We start from the raw sequence: 20665 nt of genomic DNA, 5'->3' as shown, positions 1-20665 counted from the left end.
ATCCTTTATTTGGTTGTGGGCCCCTCACTACAGGAAGGGCATTGGGGTGCTGGAGTGTGTCCAGAGAATGGCAAAGAAGCTGGTGGAGAACAAGACTTAGGAGGATCTATTGAGGGAACTGGTGTTGTTCAGCCTGGAGAAGAGCAGGCTGGCAGGAGACCTTATCGCTCTCTAAACTACTTGAAAGGAGGTTGTAGAGAGGAGGGGGGGTTGTTCTCTCCTTCCAGGTAACAAACAATAGAACAAGATGAAATGGCCTCAAGTTATGCCAGGGGAGGTTTAGGTTGGATATTAAGAAAATTGTTTTCACCGAAAGGGTTGTCAAGTACTGAGAGAGGCTGGCCAGGGAAGTGGTTGACTCCACTGTTCATTAAGGTATTTAAAAGATGTGTAGATGTGATGCTTGGGGACATGGTTTAGTGGTAAACTTGGCCGTGTTAGGTTTGCAGTTGGGCTGATTATCTTAAGGGTCTTTTCCAACCCAAATGACTCTCCTGAATCATTGGAACAGGCTGCTTCCACAGACAGCGGAAAACATGCTCGTAGCCCAGAACCCTTGGGGCAAACGAGTTGATTAAAACACAGGAGAAGGACAAAAGTACCAGACAAAAGATACACGCCTGAGGAAGAGGCATTTCATACATGACTGCCCATCCATTTTGCTTCTTGGGCAGGCACACCAGCGTCTCTGGGCTGCTCCGGCATAAGGACGCGCCGCAGCCGGCACAGACAAAGCACCGGACCTGCCGGAACGGGGGGGATGAAGCCCGGGGGGTACCCGGGGGGGACCCGGGGGGGCCCGGGGGGGACCCGGGGGGCCCGCACAGCGCCCGCGCTGCCGCCCCGCCCGCCGGCCCGTTGCCATGGCAGCGCGGCCTGGAGCGGCGGCGGGCGCAGGGCAGCCATGGTGCGCAGTGAGTGTCGCCGAGAGCCGCTTTCTTCCTCTTCCCGCCCCTCCCTTCCCTCCTCCCCAGGATTTGCCCCGCTCCCCCGGTCACCGTGTTTCCTTCCCTCACACTTTACCCCCTTCCACTCCATCCCTTACCCCCCCTTGGCAGCCTCTATCCCCTCCTGCCTCTCTCGCCCTCCTCACCTGGCTGGATGATCTGGTTTCCCTCCTTCCCGGTGGTAACAGCCCGTTCAGTTTCACCGAGCAAAGCACAGGCATTCTCTTGCTTTCCGAAAGGAGCCCCCAAGCCCAGCAGCAGGGTGGCCCAGGTCGGGCCCCCTCCGTGTGTGGGGCAGCCCCCTGCAAGCTTGATGGGATGCCTGGTGTCTGGGCCCAGTGCCCTCACTGCTCTCCTTTCCCTGCAGCTGTAAATATCAGCACCAGATGACAATTTAGGTTTTCAGGTAGAAAAAGCCAGTAGAGACACTTTATCAAAGACTTGAAAACTCCCTGAGTGCGGTTAAAACACACCATGCTATTGCTTATGAATCCATAATCTTTTATAGTTAAAGCAGTATGGGCTAAAAGACTGAGTGCTCATACATAGCACTCAGGAAAAGAGCTACTGAGGAATTCCCTTCCTCTGTGATTTTCCCTGTGGTCTGTTTTGATTGTATTTTGTCACTGGACTGCCAGTCCCTTGCTGGGCTCAAACAGTGCTTTGGAAAGGAGCTCCTTCTCTCTGTGGGAAGCTGGCAGGTGCCCACTTTGATCAGGCACTGCCTGAAGGAGAACAGCTTCGCCTCCTGTACAGTGTGGCATGAATTTGAGTCTTAAAACAATGGTTGCATACTTCACTTTTCTGAAATGCAGATTCCCCAACTGCTTCTTGATTACATCTGCAGCTGTCCAGCTGCTTACTCTTTCCATATTTAATGCTTCCCTTCATATCTTCTTTTTGAGTAAAGCATGTAATTTTTGTAAGCCCAGCTGTTAGATCTTCAAGACCTGTTACCTCCAGTTGATTGATGCCATCTCTTATTTCCTCCTGTCTTCAGTGACCTGATCTCTCAGATCATTGGTCCGTTCTGTTCCTGAGCACAACATCAGATAATCTGTTAATAAACTTCTCAGTGAAAAGCAATGTTACAATGTGTTTTGTAAATGTCCTGGAAAAGCTTTTATTTAAAATCTGTCGTTTTCTCTTGATAATTTGTGTCCCTCATTCCTCTTAAATGAACTAGATAGCATATAAAATGTCAAATATTCTGTCAGTTCCTTACAGCAGGTACCCAAAATCTGTCTCTTAAGCTCCACTGCGGTTTCTGTTGGGAATGACTGTCTCGGCTTTGCAAACCATCTGGTACTGGAAGCAGACGTTTTTACATAATCACTGCAACAATCACTTCAATTTTCATCAGCAAAGGGAAATCTGACTATAATAAAACTCTGAAATAGTTTTCATGACTTCTTTTCTTATAGAGGGTCTAGAGCGTAATGTTGTCTCCAACGTGTATGTAGGCAAATTGTGGAATATTGTTGTTTTCTTGATCAAAAATACCTGTTTGCACTGAAAATACTGGCACTGAGAGATCTGCCTCCAAACACATTAATAAGCAGGCTATTTTTATTAATTTTCAAATTTACAGCAGATTTACCATGTAACTTATTAGAACTGCCAATGGTTTTCATATTTTCTGTGAAGACTAAAATATTGAGTCATGATTATTGCCATGTTTTTCTGTTTTCTCTATTAATTTAATCAGGTTTAATCAATGGGATGGGAAGATGGTAGTTCAGGTGCAGCAAACCTACCCAACATGTTTAAAAAATAAATAGACACTTCTCCCAATATTCTTTATGTGCAGACAGAATCCCTGCTTATACCCTTATCAGTATCACCATTATATAATTCTGTAAATTGTGTTAGATGAAACTCGGTTGAAGAGAAGGGAGTTTTAACCCTGATCATCTGTAAATAATGTAATACACACAAAACCTGTTTCATCCATTCCCTGAAGGCTGTAAACAGAAGAGCTGCCCTGACACGTGTGAGTTTGGGCTGTGTTGGTGTGTGGTTTACTCAGCTTGTAGCAGACCAGTCTGTGTGACCACTGATAAAATTGGATCACTTCACAAAACCTCCCTGAGACAAAGTAGTAATGAAAATATACTGTTAATCAATGCGTGGTAGGAACAATTTGCTTTCACAGATCTGTTTTTTTTTCTTTTTACTTATTTTTCTTCTGAGTCTCTTTGCGACGCTTGCTAGTCTTTTTTCAGTATTAGCAATCATGAAAATACCTATGCTCATTTGATAAAAGCCCAGTTTTTTAATCAGTACTTCAGTGCAATTCACTGCTTGTCAAGGAGAAGAAAACACTAGTGCTTTTTTAGTGTAGTGGGCTGGAAACAAAGTAATAAGATCTAGCTGAAGAGTGAGTCCTGGTTCTCATAGAATTTCTTTATCTTCATTATACACAGCCTTTTCACTGTTTGAAAGATTGCCTGGCATTAAATATTAGTATGTGAAAACTCAGAATCCAGGTCTCTAGTGTCTTTCAGTCACTGAAACTCCTTTGCTGGGCTGCTGGTAGTGCCTAAGAAATACCTAGGATTACATTTCATTCTAACATAAACATTTATAAGCATGAATTAGTTAAGGCTTTGCCTCAAGCACTGAAAAACTGGAAAATATCTGCCCACTTTCAGCATTCATCCTGCTTATTTCCATGCACACTGTACTGGTGGAAGAATATGATGACAGTTTATTTTTTGTGAACATCTGTTACCAGGATATAAAAGCATAGGCCCCTTCATTGCTTGTCTTACATGAATCAATCTGCAACTCAAGATATGCTGAAAATAGTGGATGCTGGATTACTTTCTGCAAGGATTGTATCACACTCTGTGGAAGACTCAGCACTTTTCATATGGATTTTTCTAAATGTTACAGGTGATGTGTGTTTCACAAACGACGTTTACTGTGGCAGAGTTGCCTGAAGTTACTTGTTTCTTGATATCTTTTCTAACAGATTTTTTATTATTATTGATGTTCTTACCAGATACCTGTTTTTAAATGGTGGAACAAAAGATTTTAATGACTTTATATGTTGTTCCGAAGTCAAATGGTAGAAAATTACAAAAGGGAAATATAACATCTAATGTTTCTTTCAGTCACAGAAGATCTTGTTAGAAGACGTGCAGAACATAATGACTGTGAAATTTTTTCACTGGAAGAAATCTCTTTACATCAGCAGGAAATAGAAAAACTTGAGTATCTTGACAAATGGTGTCGAGATTTAAAAATTCTCTATCTTCAGAATAATCTAATTCCAAAAATTGGTAAGTGCTTTCTGGATATGTATTCTTTTAAAATGGATTCATGCAGATTTTTGAAATCAGAAAAAAAAAATCTGTTGTGCTATACTTTAAGGGAATGTAGAGTGAGTAACTTGAAAAGTTCTATATGCATCTGCTCCTACAAGATTTCTTTTACCCATGTTTCTAGTAAATTTCAAAGAAGCTTGGAAATTTGCAAGTGAAATTTTAAATGAAAAAGATAGTACTAAGATACAAGTCACTAGAATATGAGTGTGGAACACCTTTTATTGATTAAAGTATCAAAAATCAAGATATAACTTAAATATCCTGTCTTTGTGGCAACCAGAGACATAGAATATATTAGAATATGCCAGGGACTGTGATATCACAGGACTAGATCTCTTCAGGCTCATTTTTAAATTCAGGGTTTCTACAAAGAGTCTTTTTTTGTTAATATCAATATAATTTTCATTCAGAAAAAGTACTTGCTTTTGTGCAAAAAAACAACTTTTTACCGTTTTTTGTACGGTGCATGTTTTGTGGTATAGGACCACATGTTTGCTAGGCTCTCTGCAGAAAGATGCAACACCAAACCTTGAGCTGGAAATACTTAGACTCTACAGACTGTGTGTAGATGAAGAATGCAGAAGTGCACAGGAAATATATTAGCATATTTATTGGAAGTTCCTGAAGAGGAACAATAAAACAAATTAAAGTTTTAGGGTGAAATTCTGTGCTCAGGATGTGTAGTCAAAGGCTTTCAGTTCTCTGTAGGGGCTCATCAGGAAACTGTATCTGTACTGATAACATCTGCATTTCTTAGAGTTCAGGAATCTTCTCCCAGAGAGAATAAGGTTTTTGAACCTGCTTTATGCTCCTCTGCCCCATCAAAAATGGGTCGAACATCAGTTGTTTTCTCTCTGTTACTGTGTCCTTAATAAGGAACATCTTCACTATAAGAGTTAGAAAAGTCTGCAGCTTCCTACTTCATATATCCTTGTGTAATGTAACAGCCTTCCAAGATAATGCCTTAATAACAAGTGAAAAAAAAACACAACAAACACAACAAAAACAACTTAGCAAAACCATCAAACCCCCCCCCCAAACAACAGCACTATATAAGTAGTGACTAAAAGGGTACCAAAGTACTGAATTTGAGAAGTAATTCTTTCCAGTGCATACCAACATGTTCATGCAGAGCACACAGCAGTTCCAAGCACTCTTCAAAATGTCATAGCCAAATGGTTTATATTGACTCCATTGGGATGCATCTTTTCTCCTCTTACTGAAAACCTTTATGCAGTTGTCAAGATTAGACTTGCCTGCTAATCAGACAGCAAGTTGTAAGGCATCAATTGTATGGATGAATCCTGGTTCTTTTCCAACTGGAAAAATCCTCACAAAATATTTTTGGTTTCAACACTTAACCTCTCTCCCATCTTCATGTGTACAGCCCCTGCTGTTACAGACATACTGTAATACAAAAAAAAAACAAAACAAAAACAGCCAACCTAAGCTGCACAAGTCCTTGCTGAGAGATTAATTTCATCATATGTTTGTGAATGATGAATAAAATATCTCTCTGAGGTCTTACTAAACTAAGTGGTAGTAAACTTTTAGACGTCTACATCTTAGGCAGTTACTGTAGCCTCCCTTTATAACCAGTGGTGGAGAAGAAGCATATTTTTAAGCACAAGTCAGTTCACTGGTTATAGACAGACACTTCAAGATAAGACAAATTGCACCTTGAAGAGCTTATTTCTCTCTATTGATTATAGAAGAGGCTAGACAACTAACTCAGCTGTAGGCATCATCTCTGTTGGCTAGGTGAGCCTTCCTATGGATGAATTTCTTTGTCTCAGCAGGGGCAGTTTTTTCAGCAGTTAATCAGTATGGCTTGTGAATTAGACTTTGAGGTAGACTTTATGCCTTCTTTGGATAGATTTTCCTCTCAGATCTCTGAAAGATCTGGTGATTGAGGAGAAATTGCTGAGCTGTGAAACAAGTTATCCTATGGATGTTGTCTTCAGGTTTATGTCTCTGACCTTTGTGTCATGTGCTCTCTAATGGTGGTTACAGTTTTCAGACTTTTTTGGGACTGATGAAGATCATTGCTACTCTATTCTCTCTTTACCCCCTTCGTGTGTGCAAAGAAGGAAAGTCTAGTTTTCTGACACAACCCCACACCTTGCAAACCTTCTAATTTCAATAGTTTATGCTGAAAACAATACAGATTATATTCTAGATTAGGAGAGTGTGTGCATGTGGCTTTGTTTTGTTCATATGAAGCTATATAAATTCTTATTTGAAACACTTTTAACAACAGAGAAGAAATTTCTTGTATTAATTCCACAAAGATTTTAAAAAAATAAATATTTAGTAAAGAAGCCAATCTTTTATATATAAGTAAGTGCAAAACTCTAATTTTGTAAAGCTTAACTAAGCTTTACAGGCTGAACTAAGCCTGATCCTTTCTGAGTTTCTTGTCAAGTGGAAAGTTTTACCATGCTTTTTGGCCAGTCCTCTTGCATTACATACTTGTTTTATGGATTTGTGATTAAAAAATGTATTTCTAACCTTCCTTATTTCTTTTCACTTTGTGTTTTTGGAGAACTCTTTGGTTTTGTCTTTTTATTGATATTAAAATATTAATGTCCAGTGATCTGATACACATTCTGATTTGTGCTTCCTATTTTTCTCCATTATTATTTCTTTGAAGTGATGTGAGCAAGGAAAATGATAACACCATTTCCAAACACATCTATGTTTTATTACAGAAAACGTGGGCAAACTAAAGAAGCTGGAGTATTTAAATGTAGCTTTGAACAACATCGAAAGAATTGAAAATCTGGAAGGTCAGATTTTAAGCAAATAATTTTGCCTTATTATATTGAAACATTTTAAGTTGGGACATGGTGTAACAGAGGGTGGAAGCCATTAGTATGTCCACCAGTAAAAGTACTTAGTCAATACACAGAAAGAGCCTTTTTGTCTGCAGTGTTTCTTTGTAGCAGATGCTCCCTCCTGCTGCAGTTTTGTCGTTGAACTTTCTTAAATATAAGTTTTGCATATACCCTCCCCAGTGTTGCCAGCTATGATAGCTCTATTCTGTAATACTTTACAAAGCAGGAATCCAAATCTTTAATGAAATTTGTATTTTCCCACTGTAAAGATTAGATAATTTGTTATGCAGGTGAGCTGGAGCAATGGGGGGTTTTGTTTGTTGTTTGTTTAGTTTGTTTCAGCAGTCATCTTCACTTCAGCAATCAAGTGTCACACAAGAAGGTTCTACTCTCTGTACAGGTTGCACTGGCAGTCTGGGGTTTTTCAACATAGTTTTTCAGATTATTCTTTTCTCTGTCATTCCATTAAGTCCTGTCTGTTTTATCTGTGTTTAATATTTCATCCTGCTTAATACTTTATCCTGCATGTGCAAAGATGAAGCATTTTCAAAGATGAGTATCTAAGACTTAGTGCCACCCATAAACACATTCCATATTACTTTAATAATTTCGGACTTGATTTCTTTCTCTTTGTTGATCCTCATTTGGCCAGTTGCTGAATCTTTAAAATGTCCACCTTTGATAAGGCAACAAGAAAAATAAAAAGCTAGGCTGCTTTTTGTTTTATTTTGTTTTGTTTTGTTTTGTTTTCTTAAGTCTTCCAGCTGATTCAAGAGGATGGCTTGAATCATATAAAAGAAATAAACAAATAGGCTAAGCACAAATTAGTACAAGTTGAAGGAATAAGTAGTACATCACATATTTGGCAATTTGCTGAGAAACTTGAATCTGTATCCATGCCAGTAAATTTTAAGTCCCTCTATCAAGGTGCATTATTTATTACTGTGATTTGTCATTTACTTAGGAGGCAGAACCTTTGGGAGTGAGCATTGCAACAATTTAGGTTATTTAAGTCTCCTAATAAATCATTGTGAGTTGTTTATTTTCTTTCAGCTCCACTATGCATCAAATACTTGCCAAATAGACCTGCAAAGGAAGAAGTGATTACAATGATAAGCACCAAAGTTGAGCTTGTTCTTAGCTAAACTTTTTAAACTTAGAGTCGAGATTAAGATTCAGATTGTGATACAAGGATTGTGATAAATTTTCAATCAGTGTTTCCCAGAGCATTTAGTTAGTTAATTCAGAATTTCTGGTTATAATTAGTTGTTGTTGTTGACAAACAACATTTTCTTAGGGGTATTTGCAGTTTATCCAGAGATATTCACGACTGCTGAGTCCTTAGCGAATTTTTAGAATGTAGTCCTTAGTGAATTTTTAGAAAACCTTGTCTTTACTCTTGAGTAATGTTAACTAAGATTAACAGTATGTGATTGATCCTGCTTTTCTGAAGCAATCAGACACTCTTTTAGCCATGTGGTGAAGAGCTGAGGAGGGGAATCAAGGCAATCAGACTGTTAAAACCAAAGTCCAGCTCATCTAGAAATTAAACATTGAATAGCTCATCTAGTATACAAGCACTAGCCACAAAGTTTTGATGGTGAAAAGCCATAATAAGTTTGATATTTTGTATTTTATTGAGACTTTTTGTGTTTCTGTAAGTATTGTGACCTTGAAAACTTAAGCTGTGAGTCACTCTTTCTCTTGTGGCTTGGGAAAGATGTATTCCAATAGAATGAAATTAGTATACAGACAACAAATGCAGACAGTTTTACATCCAAGTGAGTGCACGTGTGTGTGTGTTAATGTGTGTATGTAATGTGTACATTTATGTTATGGACAAATTATATATATTTTTTTAAACAGGCTGTGAAGAACTACAGAAACTTGACCTGACAGCAAATTTCATTGGTGAACTCTCCAGTATTGAAACCCTAAAATATAATATACATCTAAAGGAACTATTTCTAGTGGGTAACCCATGTACTGAATTTGAAGGTTATAGGCAATTTGTGGTGGCAACTCTTCATCAATTAAAAGTAAGTTTTTAAAATTAAATTTACATCCAAATCAATAACCAGCCTTGTTGACTGGACATATTAATCCCAAACAAAACAAATGACTGTGGTAGAAAACTAAGAGCATTTTTCTTATCATCCACAGGAAATTTAATCTGTACAGTAAATAATATTATAAGAAATTAGTTCTGTTTTGACTAAACCACATACATTTATTAACTTTTCTATCATTTTCATTGGACAAAAAAAAAATACACTGCACAGTGCTGAGTTTTATTCTTGTTTGTTTTTATATATACAATGTATTTTAAATTATGTTAATGATTGCAGAAAGTCACCAGGTTGTTGGCACTGTACCAACAAGATGTACCAAAACAGCAGTGGAAGGCAGCAGAAAGATAGAAACTGCTGTAAAACTGCACTGTGTTGCATTGACTGTAAATAGATACTTTGAGCTTGAGGTTTTGTGTAATGATGTACTGGTACTAATGTTTTCCTGCCATTGAAACAGACAGTCCCAGTCCTGAAATACGCTCCCACAATTTCCCTTGGAGAAATACAGACACTCGTATAATTTATTAAGAGTAAATTCAGCTCCCTTTGTTGGCAATACATTAACACCTTAAAAGAAATAATTTTGTAATACTTTCATGAGCTGAATCAAGATCAATCAAACATGAGAAATGGTTGAAAGGACTCTCTCTACTACATAGTTTAATAAGACCAGCTGAAATTCCTGGAAAATACAAAACCAAACTCTCAGGCACAAAACCATTTTCAGGTGTGAATAGTAACTTACTGTTAATTCTTTGTAATGCGGTTTAATTACATAGTGCTATGGAGGATTGAAAATCAGGTTTTTGTTTTACACAGGAAGTAATCTATCAAAATTAAACCTACTGCTTAGTGGATTTATTGATTTGAATATGTTTAAAGTTTCTCACATATCTGCATCGTTTTGTTTTGTTTTCCTTTGGGAAGTGTTTGGATAGTAAAGAAATAGAACGTTCAGAGAGAATTCAGGCACTTCAAAACTATCCAGAAGTAAAACAGAAAATCAGAGAACAGGAACAAGCTTACCTTCTCAAAAGGGCCAGAGAAAAAGAAGAGGCTCAAAGAAGAATGCAAGAAAGACACGACAAGAAGCAAAAACAAATGGAATCTAAGCTTGGATTTGACAGGTAACAATAAGCAAAATCAGTTTGTGAGTGAACATTGTTCTTATCTTTCTTCATTAAGAATTTTGCTTTCCTTTCCAGGGAGTACAATAGAATTTTCACCCCAAAACCCCAAGCTAAAAATTCTTGGTGCCAAAATAGTGTAACTGAGAGCTTCTTTCAGGAGAACAGCTGGAAATTGTTATTTAGGATAATGCAGGGGTTCCAGAGAAAACAGCTGTTCACCTGTAATTTTTTTTGCTTTAGAGTTATTTGATATAAAGACTTAAATGTAATATTGCAGATCTTTTGATATTTAAAGGCTATGGAATGTTCATTTCCATGCTTCTTTCACCTAATATCACTGCTATTACCTAGACAGCAGAAGGATTTTTGTCTAAGGTCATCTTCCGCTGCAGCTGCCATCCATCTTATTTTTTAATCTGGTAAAGTTTAAATTCCATGGAGCCAGCTATGGAACTTTACTCTCATACATCATAGCTGTATCATAAATTCAGTTTTCTCTCTATATTGATAGACAATTTCTGAAGATTACAGGGGAAAAAACCAGTTTGGGTTCAAAGATGATACTTGAGAAGATGCCTAAGTAAAATGTTGCTAACCTATACGTTTCTAATTGCTGCTACCTGATATTTGGAATACTTAAACATCACATGGACTGAAGGTTTTCTTTCACTTGAAATTTGAGTGTATCTGAAAATTCTACTCCTGAAATTAAAACTCTTGAGCTCTGTATCAGGGTTTTCAGAGGGGTAGGTATAACCAGAGTATCACTTCTTACTTAAGTGAGTGAAAAACATGATGTTGAAATATGTGTTGTTGATTGATGAAAGCAGCAAAGCAGAGAACGTTGTCCAAATCTGTAGGTATTGTGCTTGGTAGGAATCATACAGCTGTTTGTTTTGGGTTCAAAAATATTATTGCAAGAATTCATTAGCAAGCCTTGTTACTCTTCTTTTGCATCATTGGAATAATATTCCATGTGACCTTGTGTAGCCCAGACTCCCTACAGAACAAAGAAAATGATGGAGACAGAAGGCAAGAAACTGTTGAAGATAATGAAGAAGACAGAAGATTTTGGGAGGAGCCTACACCGTACACTCCAGAAACTAGATTAGAAACTCACAGATACATTGAAGAAAAACGGAGAGCTAAAGAAAATAGAAGGCATGTTTCTATTTTAATATATCCTATGAATTGAGGAAGGGAAAATTTTCAAAGGTACAGAGTAGATGTAGGCAACAGCCTAGTAGTGAGTATTACTGAGAACTGGCAGCTTAAATCCCTGTTGCCTGTGCAGATATGAATAAAATATTCAGGTTGTTCATTTTGTTTTGTTTCATTTTCTAGAACTTAAGATATCCTTTATTTTATTTTTCATTAAGCAGAGTATTAAATTATAACTTCTCTCTTCAACTGTGTTTTATAGACTTTAAGCTGAAAGAGAATAGTTTTAGGTTAGATATTTGCAAGAAATTCTTTTCTGTGAGACTGGTAAGACACTGGACCAGGTTGCACAGAGTTGTAGATGGCTCATCCCTGGAGGTGTTCAAGGCCAGGTTGGATGGGGCTCTGAGCAACCTGGTGTAGTGGGAGGCATCCTTGCCTGTGCAGGGGGGGTTGGAACTAGCTGATCTTTAAGGTCCCTTCCAACTCAAACCATTCTATGATTCTGTGATTCTATGACTTCAGAAGTTTCAGTTTTCTGACTGCCGATATGTTTCGTGTAGTTCAATGTGCAGTTCAGTGTTCTTGCCAGAAGCATTTATCCAGAGTGAGGGCTGCATTATACACATGCTCTAAAGGCCATGCTACAGAATTTTTTGTACAACTGATACTTCAGTTTCAGACAACTTTTCTATGTATCTTAGAATTTTTTCACATATTTTATCAAAGATATATAAATATATAAGATATATCAAAGAATACTAAGATTCTTCAGGTTTTCTATGCTGTTTGGTATGGTGAATTTGAAGATATTTGGCTCCTGGAAAGCCTTTAAAACTTTCTAAAGTTGCCACTGACCATGGAAAATTAATTCAGATACTAGCAAAAAAAAAAAAAAAAAAAAAAAAAAAAAAAAGAAGGTATTTTATTGCTGCTGGCTTATCAGTTCCACAAACATTGTAAGAAATGTCTTTGTTTTCCTTTTTATTTACCTTTTTGTTAATATATAAGCATTTGTGCCAGAGATTTTTCTAACTGTTTTAAGAGCATGCTTTTTACAAGATTATGAAGCCAAAGTATTGACAAAGTCAGTCATAAGGAAGTCACCAAGAAATCTGGAAATCTGCATAACTGGTTGCTATTATTAATTCAGGGTCTAACACTTTCCCAGAAGACTGTGAAACCCAGTTTATAGCTAGTTAGAATTTAGCTGTGTTTAGGAATGCCTTACTCTAGTCAAACACAAATGTGTTCCAACTGCTTCCCTCTAAGTATTCAAGGAGAATCCAAATAGGTTTATAATAAAGACAGAATAATTAGTTTATTGATTTTTTTAAATTCCCAAGTCATTTAAAGGAGATAAAAATTCTTTCCCACTTCACTTTGTTTTGGTAGCGAGAATTTTGTTAGGTAGCATGTGAAAGCTGGGAACAGAAAAGTGCCTCTGACAACTTCAAATCATCCTTGCTGGTGGACAGGAGCTGAAATGTAACTTTAATGTAAGTTACTCAGTATAAAAGGATGTTTATTTTAGTATAAAATTGACATGAGCACAATTGGACCAATGCTAAATTTGAACCTACCTATGACATATTAGCAAATGTTAAATTTGCCAGCTGCGGACAGTTTATAATAAACTGAGCAGCTTTGGCTATTGACAAATGAATGAATATTTGCAATTTCATTGGAACAAAATTCAGCCAAGTGTAAAATTGGTTGCAGCAGAAAGGTGCACAGCATCTCCTTTAGCTGCTCTTTACCAGAACAAGGCGTTTCAGGTCATCTCAGCAGAAAGGTAAAGATCTAATGATTATGATGTGACTGAATCCTTAACAACAAATACCAGATAACTCTTACATCTTGGCGTCCTCTTCTTTCTTTTTTGCTATGAAACATAAAATACCAGAATATGAAATTATAAACCATTTTTTTTTTCTGTTTTATTAAGGGAATCAAAAAAGGGAGAGAAGCCACTTCGGACTCTGGTCACTGCAGAAGGGAAAGTTCTCAATGTGAATGTGCCCAAGTATGTAAGGTCAAGAGGTTAAACAGACCAATCTCTTTAGAGTTGATTTATGCATCTATTTCAAGTTATGTGACAATCCAAAAATAAGAGGGCTGACATATTCTCATTGCAGTATTATATACTGGTGAGGAAGCTGACTCTTAAAATAATGTTCTGATGCTGGAAATATAATTATTTTTCACTGAGTGAAGTGTTGAATGTTGTTTAATGTAACATCCTGGTCTTTGATGATTGAAGAACATTTTACCCTTTTCCCATGGGGAAAGGAAGGTTCTCTTTCTTTGAGCATCTTGCTAATAGTGGAAAAGTTCAACCAGTTGACTATTGAAGACGAATAGCCACTTTAAAAATGGAAAAACACATCAAAGTAATAATTCTGGACAAAATCATTCTGTCCTGATGACAGATGTAAAGCTGGCAGGATTGGGAAGGTTAAATTATTCAGTTCTGTGGCATGAGATCCTTTGACACTGAATGAGTTCTCTCAAAACAGAGGCTGGTGATATGGGGAAGTCCCCTGTGTTTTATCCTTGACAATGGCAGCTGGGTATTCAAGTCTTTTGGAATCAGTTTCCATGGATGTCAGCCATGTGTGACCATTGGTTTCACTTGAACCAAGCCTTCCTTTTCTAAGGGAAAAAAGGAGACAGAAAGTGCCAACATTTTTCCTTATAAATGGCTCCCCAAAGAGCCTCCTACAAGAGACTGTCATCAAAAAGTGAAGTAGGAAGGGCCACTTCCCAGTCCTCTGAGCAAGTTTTTCCATCTTAAGACTGATTTAGCTGCAAAATCAAAGCTATGAATGTGCTTCATTAACATGAACATGCTAACATGGTTAGCATGAAGAATGCTTTCCAAATCTTGGAAATGTATAAATCCATGGAAATTCAAGGAATTTGGAAACCTACATTATGGGCTCAGTGCATAATTTTTAGAGATAGAGGGGAAAATAAAGGTAGTGACAGAAGAGCTCACGTTTATTCCATCTGTACCAGAAGATACTTGCCATTGTCATCTTGTATTTATTTTGTAAAAATATGTTGACTGAAAAAAATTTGTATATTTTTCTGGTTCAGAGAAGACAAATAGTTTATATCTTGTGTTAATAGAATTTGATTATACCTCCAAAATCCAGAGACATTTAGAAGAAAGCTCTATCTATCTTTTTTAGAAGAAATATAATCCCCTGGAGTTCCCTGCCATTAGCAGTCCTGTTTCGGTCACTCAAGTTTTTTGCATTAAAATTTAATCTGTGGATGTGCCCAGGTGAAGCCAGATCAATGAGCAGTTTTTTTGTCATGGCTTCAACAAGAAAATCACAGCTCTTCAGTGCAATCTGGCAGGATATTGGAGAGACATAAATTAAGAGATACAAGAAGTTAGAGGGTGTTCTCCAAAGTTTTTGCTTCAATGCAAAATTCAAATATCTCCAGCAATGTCCAACCTTCTTTGATGTTCTTCTGGAGCAAGAAGAAGGGCTGCATGCTGCTGAGAACTGACTGTTTCATTTATTTGGGTCTGATTAGGCTTCCCTCTAGAAAATTTTACAATTCTTTTCTGTTTTTTTTTACTCTTCATATTTTCGTGAATTCTCAAAATTTGTGATGGAGTAAGAAAAAAACAGGAAACAAAGGTGTTCTGTATTGTTTGCAGTTTTCCATTTAAAAACCCTACAAGCTAAAAGCTCCATAAGTTTTCTTTCAAGTTGTCTGTATCAGTATACAGAAGAGCAAGAGTTAAAAAGTACACCCAACAAATATTTTTCTTGTTGAAAAAATGTATCATCTACGTTGTTCAGATTTGAGCTTCTTTCTGTTACCTAAACTCAAACTATCGAAAGTATTTTAATGTCACTGAAATGTTCCAGATAAATTACATTAAGCAAACCCATCTCATTTTATACCAACAACTAATTAATAAAAGTCTTGTCATTTGTAGATTTTTTTTTCCTGTTTTTTTCTTTTATACATGGGAAATGTTTGAGTACCTGAGCAGTACTTGTAAGTCTAGACCAGATCTCCTTACAGTTGTAGAAACAGATGTCATTTTCAATCTACAAACAGAGAGATCCCTCACAATTTTAGGAACTCTGCCAGATCACAAACACAGGTAATACAATCTACAGTCTCATTTTCAAGAAATATTATAAAGCTCAGAGAATTAAGGACATCACGCAAGTCTTATTTTCCTTAGGAAATGCACAAACAGATATTTATACATTACACAAATTATTTGCTATAAACAAGTATTTTTTTTTAAACACATGATAAGATTAGAATTACCAAGTTCCGCACTTTTCATGCTATTCATGAGCTGTTTTTTCTCTACAGATGTTACTAGAGCAGGCAGATTTCACCAGCAGATGTCCCTCTTTCTGCACTGACAGGCTGATCTGAATTGTAACTGACCTTCTGCAGTACTTTTTTTTCTTTTTTTGTCTCTTGTGGGTTGGGTGGAGAGAACCCAAAATAAATGTAAGAATTACTTCGGTTCGAGTGCCAGTATTTTCTTCTGTTCATGGGGAAAATTGCAACTGTTTCTAAAATGATCATGTGACATATAGTCTGACTGGTATCTGCCTTCATTTAAAATTACTAGCAATTTGAAGTATTCCATAATGTTTGCTTATTTGTTCCAAAAGATTATTTATCCTGGAGGTGTTTTTTTGTCATTATTATTAGGCTTCATTTCTCTTTGAAAGATGATGAAGAAAACAACCAGATCATCTTGGATCTTGCTGTTTATAGGTAAGAATTTTTTTTCCTCTTATTTTTTTTCCATTTTTAAGTTTTAATACACAGTGTTTCCAGTATCTTCCTCTCTGAAATGGGGAATTTTAAGGATAATAAATAATATAGAAGGTAAAAGAATTAATCTTGAAGCCTGTGCCAAAGAAATGAAGCTGAATAAACCAGTGGCCCCTCAGTCTGTTCTGTTATTCCTTAATGAGCACAATGTATCTAATAGTCCTTTTTGGAATTGATGTTTTCTGCAGTCCATAGGCAGGTTTCCTCCACTCCTGTCCTTTTATACTCATGTAAAATCTTGTGCATTCTTCATTTGCCCCTTAGGGTTGTAGGGAATGGGGGGTTTTGCCCAATCTCTGGCCCTAGAAGTGCTCTAGTACAGTTCATGTACTTCTACTGAAATTCTCCTCCCTCTAAGACACAGTATGCTCACCTTCTCTTACTTCCCTTGCTCACTGGCAAGAGTTTATGGGCCATGTTATTTCCTGAACTGTGCCAAGACAATGCCTGGTAGAAATTTGGTTGAACTAGACCCAAACGTGGCAAGGAAACGTGCTAACTATGTGACAGTATCTAGTACTGCTCAGTATACTGGCCTTGCCCATGCTTCAGGAAGGTGCTGGAAACCCACAAGTTTATTTACCTAGAATAGGAACTTGTTAGAGAAAAGCTTGAGCTAGTTTTATAGCACACAAACACTATTCAAGCCAAATGTTCTGCCATTAATTTCCCTCAAAAGGAGCCAGCTCCATGTTTCTGAATTAGAAAAATTGCCTTTTTTGGAGCCTCAGAAAATCTGTTCAGGTGCAATAAAATGCTGGATATGCTGTAGTATTTTGTGCTCACTTGTAAGAGATGCAAATAAAGTTTGAAAAAAACACCTGAGAAGTAACATTCTAGAAGAAAGGAAACAGGGAATATGTACATTCACTGGTAGGTTGCAGGAGCGTGAGTGCACGTGTCACATGATGAAAAGCAGATGTTGAAGTGAACCTTTTATAGGCCACAGATTTTGTTTGACAGTACTGAAATCTAAAAGCACTGTACTTTATGGGAATGTAAAGTATTTCTGTTCCTTATTTTCCAGTAAATTCTATGCAAAAAAGCCCACTCTTATGAATTTATATTTAATAGTTTAACGTTCAGAAAGAAGAGTAGCAAAATACTTCCACAATTTTAATTAGCAAAGAGTTAATTTTCATATTAATGCAAAGCACTAAACTAGAAGATGAAAGAACTTTTCATTTTACACAAAGATTTTGGATTATTGCAGTTATACAATAGCTAGTGTGGTAGACTTGACAGAATGTGGACATTGTTTTAATGGACATTCTGTGAATGCACAGGAACATAATGTTTTCCTTCCAAAGACATTAAATCCTCAATATTTCATACAATTTACTAACTGAAATTGAAGTTTGTAGTTCATAAAGTGCAAAATCATAATGAAAGAGCTCTATGATCTGCACTGCTTATTTACTGGGCTGTACTGTAGATGGATTAATTTATTTGTATTTCCTTCTGAAGACATTTGGACACTTCTCTGCTTGATGTTGATGTCCAGCCAATGTACATACGAGTGTTGGTGAAGGGAAAGGTTAGTGTTTTCTTACTACGTTAATTTAAAATCAAGAGTTAATTTTTACCATAGTTGTTAAATGGACTCTGGATCTGACATGTGTGAGTTACCAATCATGTGCACCTATGCAGAAAAAACATTCTTTCATACTTGCATTATTTTGGACCACAAAGAAACTGGGGAAGTCCAAACCAGAATATTTGTAAAGCCTGAAACAAAATTTCACTCTTTCTTTCTCTCCTGTCTTCTTACTCCCCACAAACAGTGTTCTATAATTCACTGAGCCTGCTAGTTGCCCTAGGCTAGAATTTAGTAATTTCACAATCTGGAATTTATACCTGACAGAAACAAATGGATGTATATTATTTTGAAAGGGCATTTAAAATGTCATTCCATTTTTGTCTCTTCTCAGTGGTTTTAATTTTAGCATCAATTTTTTGAAAAATTCAAAATATTTAAATGGTAAACCAAAATCCCTATTTTTGTCTGTATCAACTGCATAAATAAAACTTCAGAATTACTTTATGTCTAAAATAGACTGGATAATCTTTCTCATTTAATTGCTAATATAAGTCAAGCTTCATTTTCTAACCTTCTTCAGAAATGTCACTTGAGGAATGACAGCAATTCAGAAATATACATGTGACTATACTTGTAAGTAAAGCTGTTTAGCATGCTAATCATTTATTAGGATTTGTAGTACTACATATAAAGTGAGAGGATTTAGACCTACACTGTCCTTAAAAATCAAAGGATGTAATAGTTATGTTTCTGCATGTGATTTTTCTATGTCAAACAAACAAACAAACAAAAAAATGTAGCATTTAGCACACATTTAATCAAATATATTTCACTCCCATATTTTGTCATAGCCTTTTCAGCTTGTGCTCCCTGAGGAAGTGAAGCCAGACAGCAGCTCTGCTAAAAGATCACAAACAACTGGGCATTTAGTTGTCACCATGCCAAAGGTATGTAAATTAATCTGAGGAGGCATCAGAGATAACTTCAAATGTTGTGCTTTGGGAATGTTTCTGAGTTACAGGTAACGTCTGGGTAGCTGAAGTTATTCATTCTAGCCTTTCCCATCAGAGTGTACTTTCCAAAGAAAGAACATTTCAGAAAGACAATTTAATCATAGAGCCAAACCTTAGGATTTAAGATCCCTTTAAAGAAACATTATGAAAATCAGCACTAATAGAACTGTTTGTATGTCCTTTATTTTTTATAAAACAGCTTTTTATATATGAAAGAGACTTTGCAAAACAGGCAGTATTATGCAAATGTGTAAGAAAATGAATATTTTAAATAACTGAAAATAAGCAATTTACCTACTTACTTTTTCCATCTGTGATTTTTTTATTTTTTATTTTTATTTTTTTTCAACCTGTGAAAGCCCCAGGTTGGATGGAGCACTGAGCCACTTGGTCTAGTGATAGGTGTCCCCACCAATGGCAGGGGGGTCGGAACTAGATGATCTTTAAGGTCACTTCCAACCCAAACCATTCTATGATTCTGTAATTCTCTGACAAGGGGCAGAGTTAATCTGAATGGCAAAGATATCTTCAGGTTTGGGGCATAAAGGGATGGGATGGTGGCAGAAACAGGAAGGCATTTGAGGTGGGACTTGATGTTGTCTGGTGCAAGACATGGTTCTTGGACCTTCAGGAAGAGCAGAGATGGATTGAAGGGCTTGGAACAAGCAGCGAGATGGAAGTTTTAGGAAGGCAGAGTTCTGGAGATGAGAATGGATTATATGCTGGGGCTCTGGGATCTGAGGGAGGGGTTAATCAACTTCAGGATCATGCTCTTCTGCCATTATGTCTTATGGAGGGCTGGGCTGCTTTTAAGGCCTTTAGGCCTACATCATGTACTTCTGGCTTTCAGAAACAGGGTAACCCTTCCCAAGGATAATTACAGGCAAAAAATAAATTCTTGTTGCTCTAGCCTTACCCTTTTGGCCTCTAGTTTCCCTGCTGTGTAGGAGCAGCAGGACATGGTGCTACATGTGAATCTATCAGAATATATCCATTACAGCATTTTCTTCTGAAAGAGATACCTTCAGCTGCTCTTTGGGGTAATTTCTTTCTCTTTGTCCCCTGATTTATTTCTAAGACTATGCAACTAGTAGCTGTAACTAGCAAATTATTTTTCAGCTTTTAGCTTTCTCCACTTGTGGTTCTATACGTTCTAAATTTTCTTCTGTACTTCAGTCCCTTACCATCTGTCTCTCCCCTCATGGGCAGCCCCTCATTAAATCAAAAACTGTCACTCTAGCACCAAGCATGCAGTTTCACCAGGAGCTTGAAGAATGCTGAAAAATTGTACTAATTTGGTTAAGATCCATGTTTTGTTAATGTTCAGTATTCACTCATATGAGAATTTATGCTTTACTAATTTTATCTATCTGGAAAAACTAGGCCTTGACATTTGCCGTTTTGGATGATGTAATTTTCAGTTTTTTTCTAAATGTTTTTGTTTACTATATACTTGTCTTTTGGGTATTTTCAGTATTCTCAGTCTTTTATCCCATAACCTGTTTTTATTACTCACACATCTTGCTACTCCCATTGTGGATTTAGAAAATGCAAGTATTTCAAAGAGTCACTGCATGTATTAAAATCCTCTGCCTGCCTAGAAAGTCATATCTGAAACAGCAAAATCTGTATTATCTCTTCATATTGTGAATGAGAACTGCCTTTATTCCATTATTCACTTTATATTTCACTTACATGTTACCTGCCTCGATATTTTACCTACACCTATGTATTTTACCTAGCCTGAGGGTCTGGAGCCTGCTTCACCTCAGAATGTCACATTTCACAGATATTTGTGAG

General features: G+C 36.9%; 1 protein-coding gene across 1 annotated transcript in view; it reads left to right on the top strand.

Moving 5' to 3' along the window:
- The first annotated feature begins 887 nt into the window (after window positions 1-887).
- DNAAF11 (dynein axonemal assembly factor 11) overlaps window positions 888-20665 on the top strand; it is a 37461-nt gene continuing 17683 nt past the window's right edge. Inside the window, exons 1-10 of the mRNA XM_051610666.1 lie at window positions 888-914; window positions 4067-4234; window positions 6991-7068; window positions 8983-9155; window positions 10116-10315; window positions 11309-11479; window positions 13428-13505; window positions 16187-16252; window positions 17780-17849; window positions 18704-18799. Coding sequence (XP_051466626.1) covers window positions 905-914; window positions 4067-4234; window positions 6991-7068; window positions 8983-9155; window positions 10116-10315; window positions 11309-11479; window positions 13428-13505; window positions 16187-16252; window positions 17780-17849; window positions 18704-18799 — 1110 coding nt within the window. The 5' untranslated portion in view covers window positions 888-904. The remainder of the gene's footprint in view (window positions 915-4066; window positions 4235-6990; window positions 7069-8982; window positions 9156-10115; window positions 10316-11308; window positions 11480-13427; window positions 13506-16186; window positions 16253-17779; window positions 17850-18703; window positions 18800-20665) is intronic.

Source organism: Apus apus, chromosome 2 (assembly GCF_020740795.1).
Source record: "Apus apus isolate bApuApu2 chromosome 2, bApuApu2.pri.cur, whole genome shotgun sequence".
Lineage (NCBI taxonomy): Eukaryota > Metazoa > Chordata > Aves > Apodiformes > Apodidae > Apus > Apus apus.
This window is presented reverse-complemented; position numbering and strand designations above follow the sequence as displayed.